Source organism: Arachis hypogaea, chromosome 16, assembly GCF_003086295.3.
Source record: "Arachis hypogaea cultivar Tifrunner chromosome 16, arahy.Tifrunner.gnm2.J5K5, whole genome shotgun sequence".
In the NCBI taxonomy this organism is placed as follows: Eukaryota; Viridiplantae; Streptophyta; class Magnoliopsida; order Fabales; family Fabaceae; genus Arachis; species Arachis hypogaea.
This window is the reverse complement of record NC_092051.1, coordinates 146,576,629-146,586,522: the sequence shown is the minus strand read 5'-3', so window position 1 is coordinate 146,586,522 and position 9,894 is coordinate 146,576,629. Positions and strand designations below refer to the sequence as shown.

The following is a 9,894-nucleotide window of genomic DNA, read 5'->3' as shown; positions in this document are numbered from 1 at the left end:
GCTAGTTGCTATTTCTAGAGGGGGACCAAGAATATCACACTTAGTGTTTGCAGATGACTTGCTTCTATTCTGTAAAGCTACAAAGAGACAAGTGCAAAATGTGATGTTGGTTTTAGAGACTTTTTGCAAAGCATCTGGGATGAAGATTAATGTGGAGAAGTCTAAAGCGCTTTGCTCCAAGAATATCTCTGCAACAAGGAAAGAGGTTTTCACTGGGTATCCTCTATCAGATTTGTCCAGGACTTGGGCAAGTATCTTGGAGTTACCCTTAGCCATTCTAGGGTGACTCGTTCAGCTTTCAATGGTGTCCTGGATAAGATTCGAAGTAGGCTAGCAAGTTGAAAAGGGAGTTTACTCAATCGGGCTGGTAGACTCTGCTTGGTTAATTCTGTTGCAGTCGCTATTCCCACGTACCAGATGCAGGTCTCTATTTTTTCCAAATGAATCATTAGTAAATTGGAGTCTATGATGAGGAATTTTGTTTGGAAAGAACAAGTTGATGGAAGAGGATTGAATCTTGTTAGTTAGAAGGTACTGGTTACTCCAAAAAAATATGGAGGTTTGGGGATTAGATATCCTTATTGTGTAAATATTGCTCTTCTTGGGAAGCTAGTTTGGACTTTTTTCCAGCAGCCAAATAAGCTATGGGTCCAATTGTTGGATGCCAAATACCGATCATCTCTATATGACTGTTTTAGTTATCCTAAGACCAAGGACTCTCCCTTGGAGGTGTCTTTGCAAGGCTTGGAAATTGCTGAAGGATGGGTTTGCTTGGTATATTGGAGATTTGAACCAGAATTTTTTGTTTTCTAGCTGGAGAAGAGAATGATGGTTATCTAATGAGATGGATTATGTCCATATTTCTGATTCAAATCTCCGAATACAGGATATTTGGTCGGTTGGTAGGTAGCATTTGAATACTCTTTATTCTCCTTTATCCCAAAATCTGAAAGGTAATATTCTCTCTTACAATCCACATGAACAAGCAGGTCCGGAAGTGGGTTGGTATTTGTGTGGGTCTGCTGCCAAAGTCTATAACTCACGCAATAGTTACTTGTGGTTGTGTAAGCAACTGTTTGGTTGGGAGGAGTGGGAGAATTGGCATTGGCTTTGGCGTCAGCTTATTCCGGAAAAGCATAAGTTTTTTGCTTGGTTGTGTCTTAAGGAGGCTCTTCCTACTGCAAGTTTTCGCTTTAGAAGAGGGATGTCGTCATCGGATAGGTGTCCAAAATGTCTTTCTAGCCAGGAATCAGTTTTACATTATATTCGGGATTGTCCAAAAGCTCAGCTTGTCTGGCATAGGTTGGATATTTCTTGTCATCCTTTGGATTTGAAGAACTGGTTCTTGTATCATAGCAGATAGCATCTGTTCAAGTTTTTTTTGGGACTTTGGTGGATATGGCGAGTAAGGAATAATGACATCTTTAATCCTCATGAAACTTGGCCTCCGGAAAAAGTGATTTGTCTGGCATTAACTTCAGAAAAGGAGCTTAGGAATATTTTTGAATTACAATGTATGTCCCTTTTCTCTACTCTAAATGGTTTTTGAAATCCCTCATCCATTGGCACTTGTAAGATTAATTGTGATGCTAGTTATTTTGGTTCGGGTGATAGTGTTGGTTTTGTTTGTGTTATTAGAGATTGTAATGGGAGTTGGCAAATGGGGTGTTTGGGAATGATTGAGAGTAATAGTATTCTTCAAGGAGAATTATTTGCTATTTGGAGAGGATATCTCTTAGCTTGGGATGCGGGTCAACGAGATGTTATTTGTGAAACGGATTGTGTGGAAGCATTTAATCTTGTTACTCAAGATGGTTTTGGGTTTATTGATCCATTGGTGCTCAAAATAAGAGATATCATGCATTGGAATTGGCGTGTTGACTTTCGTTTGATTATGAGAGATGCAAACACGGTGGCAGATACTATGGCAAAGATGGCGATGAAGTTACAACTTTCGCATGTGGAGTTTCTTTCATCTTGGGAGGAGTTTAAGAGTAGTCTTAAACGGGACTATTCCTCTATTTAAGCAGTTCCTTATTTTGTTTATTTCGTTTTTCTTTGTTTAGTTTATTTCAGTAAAAAAAAAATCTTATTATATATGCGATGTACGTAATTTTCGATAATAAATATCCAAACATAAAAATAAGAAGTGTCAAATTTTCTGAAAAGAATGACTAATTAAATTGAGCGCAGGTTGTCCAGTTATCTCTGACATCGTTGTCATAGGTGCATTTGGAAATCGAAATGTTAGGTATGGATCAACAATGAGGACAAGTTGCAAAACTGCACAACGATTTCAACGAAAGCTGCAAAATGCAATATCCTTACAGACCATGAAAACAATACTTTTCAACCTAACTAGGTTTATAATATTAACATACCTATCTCAAGACCTACACATGGTTCTCCATAAATTATGTAATTTTACATACAAAATACACTTTTAACCTTCCCTAAAATTTAAATTATATAATATTTAATATGCTTGCATTATATAAAATGTAATATATGTTTAATTAATGTAGACCCGAACATCACATAATCTCAGGAGATTCTTTGATTTGGTCCGCTGATATGTCCCCTTCTAGCTTGCTTACATAGTAACCATCAAAACTCAGAATTTTCGCCACATTTCAGGCAAGTTAGAAGCTTAATAAATTTTCTGTTTTATGTCCAAGAAAAACCTTACTCCTAAATTAATTAGTCCGATGATTACAACATCCAATATCAAAACATATAAACTACATATATCTTAAAAAAACTAGAGAACATTTTTTTATATTGGACAAAAAAATTACAATAAACTCAAAGTAGGTGCTGTCATAGGGACACGTAGAGTTCATGAAATTTTTCACCATTTGGAGTTGAACGAGTGTCCACACCTACCAAGTCCACTCAACTCGGTGCGACAACTATCTCCTAAGTTTGGCAAGCTTGATATACATTGTGTTCCGCCGGTGCCGGGAAGTGTCTTGTGTCTCCCAAACCAGTCAGCTTTGTGTATTTAAATGGCTTAGTTGGCACACATACAGAATCACGTGAGGGATCTCCCAGCCCACTCCCGTTCTCGTCTCTTTTGTTTGGCTTGCATCCTATTGAACTTCTCTTTCCCTTTCTCCAAAAGAGGGTCATGCACAACATAGTCGTTCGGGTCTTCGTTGCGAGACATGCGATCCTACATATATTTACAGGGAATATCATAAGCAAAAAAACATAAGATGCTGGAAATGGGATAAAAAAATGTGGTTAAATTCACCCAATTCAGTAGTAAACTTTTTTTCTTTTTCATCTTAGGCCGGCGACTTAACTCCGCCTATGTTACACTTGCGGTACATAGCCGGTCCCAAGCCCGGATAAAGGAGGAGGGTTGTGTTAGGTCTTCAGCAACCAACGTAAAAATATAGCCGAACCCCCCATGACATGAATCTTAGGCCGGCGACTTATTGTGTACAAACATTTAAACAGCCTCCTCTGCGACAAGAGAAAAATTACCTTGCCAGACTCCGGGGCAAACTTTAAGCCAACACTTTTCCAGTCAGACAGTTCTTTGTCATCAACAACATCAGTAGATTCACTGGCTTTGGGTGCCGACTTTGCTGATAAGGAATTTTTGAATTTCTCGAGTTTGGCAAGAACCTGAGGATAGAAATACAGGGGAAAAAAAAGGGTTAGTCATCTAGAGTGATTAAAAATACCCATATGCTTTATCCATAGAAAATAACCCATATATTTTTTGGAAAAAATGTTTAACTCTAGTACTCTATAACCTATTAGCATAAAAGTTTTCACACATTATATTTCACGAAACAGCAAAATACTCCAATAACACATTATTCCATTTTCAGCCTTTAAAGTGTTCCCTGTTATCATGTCAAGTTACTATTCCCAGTTGAAACACCGTTCTTCAAACCTAGAACAATATCACTTGGACACCAGCAAAAAACATGTAAACAAAAAAAAATGGTAAATAAAAATAAGACAAGGGAAAAAAACGTACATCATCTTCACGCCCTTGTAATCTGCGTCTCTTCTGTTTCTGCAACTGTCTTCCTCTCTCAGCTTCATTCAGTAGCTGCAAATCTGCATCAGCATTAGCAATACGTTCAGCTCTTGCTTCAGACCCTATTCCCTTCTTCTTCAAGGACAACTTTTCCGCCCTCGGTTTATCATCATCATCATCATCATCATCAACCACCCGTGAAACATTTGACCTGGCACGAAGAAAAACCCAATCACATACTGAAACTCATGCTGATTAAAAAATAAAAACTCTTAACGTAATTCCAAAATCCCCAGACAAATGCAATAAACTATATTCTGATATAGCAAGAAACAACTGTCAAATCAAGATCAAGAAGCTAAATAAATGCAAATCTACTTGATAGCTGATAGTCACCTGCTTCTTTATGCATCTATTTTTATTTTTTTTTATTTGTTTATACTTATAAAAGATTCCCTTATAACTGATGTGAATAGCTAAAGTTTTCCCCCCTCCCTTCTTAACAAGGAAAATATATTGAAAAGATTGACCTTGGGAAAAGATGGGAGGATACGAGACTCTCTTTGGGAAAAAAAATAATAAAGAAGTCAATGGAGCATTGTTTTCCAATATCACAACATATTTGAGATGGAAATTCCTCTAAAAAAGACCATGTGCTTTACACCGTAGTGGTCAAGTGTTTAATTTGATGCCACAAAACATCTTTGCTAAAATCTTTAGAGGTTCTGGAGATTCTGGCAATGAAACTGCAAGGCTGCTCTAGCAACTAGTATCCTTGTAAGAAATTAAGGACAAACATGTATAAACTCAGTGAGACATGCTGCCAAGAACAAGCATATTGCCAACCGTGTGTCATCCAGAGTAACAAGATACAAATAGCTTTGTCCCGCACAATCAAAGTAAGGAACAAGATACGGGCACTTGCCACACATAAATGAGCATCATCAATGATGGATTCTTGTTTTATGTCATATTATACAATTTAAGAGATATAATTATGTAAATTGCGAGCATCCAGTCGGCACATAGTGAACGAAAAAAGTGATTCTATTCCTCAAGAAAAATTGTGTACCAAAAACATGACATAAATTTGATTTATAGTACAATGTATATTACTGCAGACAGGTATTTAATATATCAATGTGAAAACCAAAAATGAATTTTAAATTTGGATAATTTTACCTGGCTGCTGAAATATCCCGGCGCTCTGGACTGGATCTTCCTGCATATTAAAATAAAAGTTGGTAAGCCTAAATTACAATCCAACTCAATAATCATTAATCTGTTACCTGGTTACCCCTATGATAGTTAAATTTAAATAATCTTTATATGTTTGTGACTTCCATTTTTTCTGTTGTGAAATACAAAACTAAGTAAATGTTCTCCAAGGGTTTTGATTCAGCAAACGGGTATTTTACAGTCAAAATAGTGATCTAAAATCAATCATGGTGTGTATCAAACTCTCAGTTGTTTTCATATGGTAACGCTAAACTCTTCAAACCATGATATCAACTTGCAAAGTAAAATCAGGACATCACTCTCTTTCAAAAAAAAAAAAAAAAAAAAATCAGGACATCACTTGTTAAGGCTCACAATTTACGCTGGATCCTTCTCCAATTTGCTTTGATAAGTGGCACATAATTGATAATTCTATGACTTGAATGTACCACATTTTGGTTTCCTTCACAATTTTCTAATTCTATTTTCCCAATTCTCTATTGCTTCTAGTTTCTTGTATCTGTTTTCTGCAACAAACATTACCACAAGCTGCTTAAGTCTCCAAAGGTACCTCTTTCCTATGCCTAGTTACTAAGTTTACTGCCATGTAGGAAGAAAAAGCGGCAGTCTAGTTTATTAGAATAAAACAGGTTTATGTCAGTTATGAGCTCAAAGAAACTTTCCTCGGTAAAGCCATGACTATTTCCTATAACAAAGGTTGAGATTTTTACAAGCTACAATATAAAGATATGAAAAATGATGACAGACATACCATTTTGCACCTTTGGCTTGGGAGGAAGGTCACCCAACTCCTTCCGCTTTTTCAGTATTCGCCTGCGCATTCTTGCATCAAAATCTGCTTCATTGCCATCGTCTTCGTCGTCGTCGTCATCATCACTGGAATCAATTTTACTAGTTTCTAACTCTTTCCGAGGCTCTTCCTTCTTGGTTTTTAGTGCATCTCTTACAGTTAACTGCAAATCCCTTGTTGCTTTAGTCTGCAACATAAAAACAACTAATATTATATTTGTGGTTATTTGATATAACATTTACACCATTAGGTTCTTGTAAAAATATGGACTTTCAGGCGAGATTATTGGAATAACGATGTAGTGCAGATTTTAGTTCCATAAAGTATAAACAAATAAAACAATATTCAGTAACTTACTAGTATGTGGAATTTATCAAGCAAGGCTTCTACTTGAGAAGAAAAACAAAAACGAAAGCAAAGGTCATATTACCATTTCATTGTTGGGAGTTTCTTCCTTCAAAAGACGAGGATCATTCAAGACATCATGACTGCTCTTAATCTTTTGCTTCACCAATGCCAATTCCTTTTCTTCTTCTTCAGCTTCTTCCCCAAACGAAAGCAAGTTCAATTTTCTGCATTATGAAATTATTAAAATCAAGCAACAATTGACTCAAATACTTGCCAACACAAACCAATGCATTGAGTTCTACAAAGTCGGCTCTCTTAGGTATGAGACAGGACTTACTTCACACCCTTTGTCTTCAAACCTTTATTTTCTGTAACAGGTGTAGCTTTAGTCTGAAGATTTCTTGGCACAATATCTTCAAATGGGTTCCATAATACCTACCAAGAAGAAACTGTGGAGGTGAAATTCTTACTTCCGCGGACGTAAATTTCAAGATTTTTGGATATGTTAGTCAAAATATAAACATACCTCAACTGATAATATCTTTGGAGGTGGATCTAAAGGCCGATCGTTTTTATCAGTTTCAACTTCACCCAGCCTTAAAAGATTATACATTGTATCTCCTGTTACCTGAGATAAAATAACAGTGAGTTCATCAACCACGGATCCCTAAAAAATTACAAAATTCTTGCAGGAAAAAAAGGAGGTTCTGACGCAACAACATTCCAGTACCTTTCCAAAAATAGTATGCTTCCGATCAAGCCAGTCACAACGGTCAAGGGTAATGAAAAACTGACTCCCATTTGAATTAGGTGGCCCAGCATTGGCCATTGCAACCAATCCTCTGTGCTTGAATTTCAGACGCGAATGAAACTCATCGGCAAAAACATCCCCGTAAATACTCTCACCTCCTAAACAATACATTATTTGCAAACAAACAAAAAAGACATCATTTCACATTAAAAGATCACACATACATCTTCAATACAGATCAAATTTGAGAATAAAACACGTGTTTTTTTTAAAATATAAATATTTAATAGCCAGAATATCAAGGAGAAAATGTTTTGACAGTGTTTAAACAACTTTCACTACTTCAACTTATCTAACTACCTTCAAAATCTTAGTCAATATAGTACAAAGGATGGCAAGGAAACATTATTCTTTCTTTCCCCAAAACAGTCCAATGGCTATATTGAATTATTGATTTAAAAACAACAGGCCAAATGACTTAACATTGCTTTCCACTATTGGACGGACTTGCATTTCCTATTCTGAATCATCACCACACCATTGTTCGGTCTAAACAAATTGTGATAAAATTTCTGCCAGATAATTTTAGTTGTGCAACAATGTTCTTCACCCAAATTTCTAGTAAAACTTTGCTTATAAACTATTATGAACACAAAATAAGCTAATTCAAACACAGGCATAATATCAACCCTACTACCAATCACAAATCATACCAATTTTAATTATACCATTGTAATATAATTCACCCCCCCCCCCCCCAAAAAAAAAAAAACCCTTTAATAGTTGTTTAAAAATGAAAAAAGAAAATAAGCGGAAACACCAACCTACTCATAACTCCAAACCAAAAACGGCCATAACAAATCATACTAAATCAGCTACTCACAAAACACACCAAAACAAGGTATACAATACCTATTCTTCCAATTCGAACACTAAATTCTTTAAAACCATAGCCCAACATTGAATAAACCACGTGTCCAACTACATTTTTTCCCCTGAAACTTTCGATAGGAAGAGAGTCAACAGAGTCACCAACTCACTATAGATTGAATTTCAACACTTAATTCATAATTCTAAAACCCAGCACTCAATTAAACCGCATGCCCATTCTCAATTGTGCTAAAAATTTTCAAGAGAAAGATGTTAAGGGTGTTTCCAAGCTTCAATTCTGACACCTAATTCGATAAACACTTGAAACCAGCTCTGAATTAAACTTAGTGCCCGATTCCAAAGCTAATCAAAGCAGAAAGAGTGAAAGAGAGCACAGTATCGCCAAAGCTTCAATGTATCAACACTATATTCAGGAAGACTAGAAGAACCCAACATTGACTCAAACCACATACTCATTTCCAATCGAGCTAAAAATTTTGGGAAAAAGAGTGAAAATTATGTATCGCAAAAGCTTCAATTTTGACACTAAGTTCCTAGAATTAAACAACATGAGCATTCATGAATCCACAGAAGAACAACCTAACCCTAAATTAAAGCACGTGGGAAATTCCAATGATGGTGAAAAGAGGGGGTTTAGGGTTACCAGTGCCGGTGCCGGTGGGATCACCACCCTGAACAAGAAAGTCCTTGATGACGCGGTGGAAGATGGTGTTGTCGTAGTAACCTTCCATGCAGAGCTGAACGAAGTTCCTGACAGCTTTGGGTGCTTCCTTCGGCCATAGCTCGATGTCGAGTGGGCCCCGCGTTGTGTTGACAACCACCTTCCCCTTCGTCGGCGGTTCCAAAACGTATACCGTCGACATCTCTTCCTTATTATTCTTCTGATTCTCGACAAACGATTATTTTGATTCTGATTTCTCCCAAAACGGAGGGTTTTCGTTGCGATTTCTCTCCCCAGTAACGGAGGTAAGAAAAAAAAAACGAATTGGCCGGTTCAATCGGAAAGACCAGGAAACAAATTTTCAACCGATTCGGCTCAGAGAAAAGTCGATTTCAAATAAAAAAATCAATAAAATTAGTTTAACCGATTCGATTTTTATTAAAAAAATAAAAATTAATTAAACAATTCATTAAAAAATATTTTTAATAATATATAATATATTATTTTATTATATTCAATATAATTATAATAAATTTTTTAAGTTTTTAAATATTTAATTTTATCAATTTAACAACTATTCTTATTTTAGAAAAGGTGAAAACTCAAGTGAATGTGAAGTTGATATCTAAGAGTCGTTAGATGAAAATTTAGTTAAATCAATCAAATCATCTAATGGCTCTCAATGAAATCAATTGCACTTGAATTTCCACCTTTAAAAATAACCACTCTTTTTCTTCGCTTCTTATGACTTACAACTAATAACGGCAAAAATCTATAGTTGTTTCACGTTAGGGCTATACTACACATTTAAGTATTTTTTTTTTTATCTAAGTTTTATTCAAGTGGGTTTAATACCAACAAAAATCACTTTCATTAATAACGTGTTTGGTTCATTATACAGAAGACTCCTTTGAATTTGATTTTATTTTATATAATGGATAATGTTCTATTCATTTAGTATTATACAATTGTTTCACCTTAATAACGTGTTCGGTTCATTATACAGAAAGCTGTTTTGAATTTGATTTTATATAATAGATAATGTTACGTTCATTTAGTATTATATAATTATTTCATCTTAATAATATGTTCAGTTCATTATGAATTGAATTAAATGAACGCATGTGTTCTTAATTGAATTGAATTGAATGGATAATCTCTAAGAGGAGAAGAAGAAAGAGGATGAGAAAAAGAAGAAAAGAAGAAAAATATGC

General features: G+C 35.5%; 1 protein-coding gene across 1 annotated transcript; it reads right to left on the bottom strand.

Moving 5' to 3' along the window:
• Positions 1 to 2,534: 2,534 nt before the first annotated feature.
• LOC112697633 (peptidyl-prolyl cis-trans isomerase CYP57) lies at positions 2,535 to 9,047 on the bottom strand. The gene is made up of 10 exons (XM_025750887.3): positions 8,663 to 9,047; positions 7,108 to 7,286; positions 6,904 to 7,005; positions 6,715 to 6,812; positions 6,460 to 6,601; positions 5,991 to 6,216; positions 5,183 to 5,222; positions 3,998 to 4,211; positions 3,493 to 3,636; positions 2,535 to 3,175 (listed from the first exon to the last, which is right to left on the bottom strand). The coding sequence occupies exons 1-10, from the start codon at positions 8,880 to 8,882 to the stop codon at positions 3,035 to 3,037; spliced, it is 1,506 nt and encodes a 501-aa protein (XP_025606672.1). The 5' UTR covers positions 8,883 to 9,047; the 3' UTR covers positions 2,535 to 3,034.
• Positions 9,048 to 9,894: the final 847 nt, after the last annotated feature.

Excerpts from the sequence above, each read along its gene's own strand:
- LOC112697633 (XM_025750887.3), bottom strand. The coding sequence starts at position 8,882 with ATGTCGACGGTATACGTTTTGGAACCGCCGACGAAGGGGAAGGTGGTT. Across the intron at positions 7,006-7,107 it reads AGCATACTATTTTTGGAAAG|GTAACAGGAGATACAATGTA; the intron begins GTACTGGAATGT and ends ATTTTATCTCAG. Across the intron at positions 6,813-6,903 it reads CAAAGATATTATCAGTTGAG|GTATTATGGAACCCATTTGA; the intron begins GTATGTTTATAT and ends TCTTCTTGGTAG.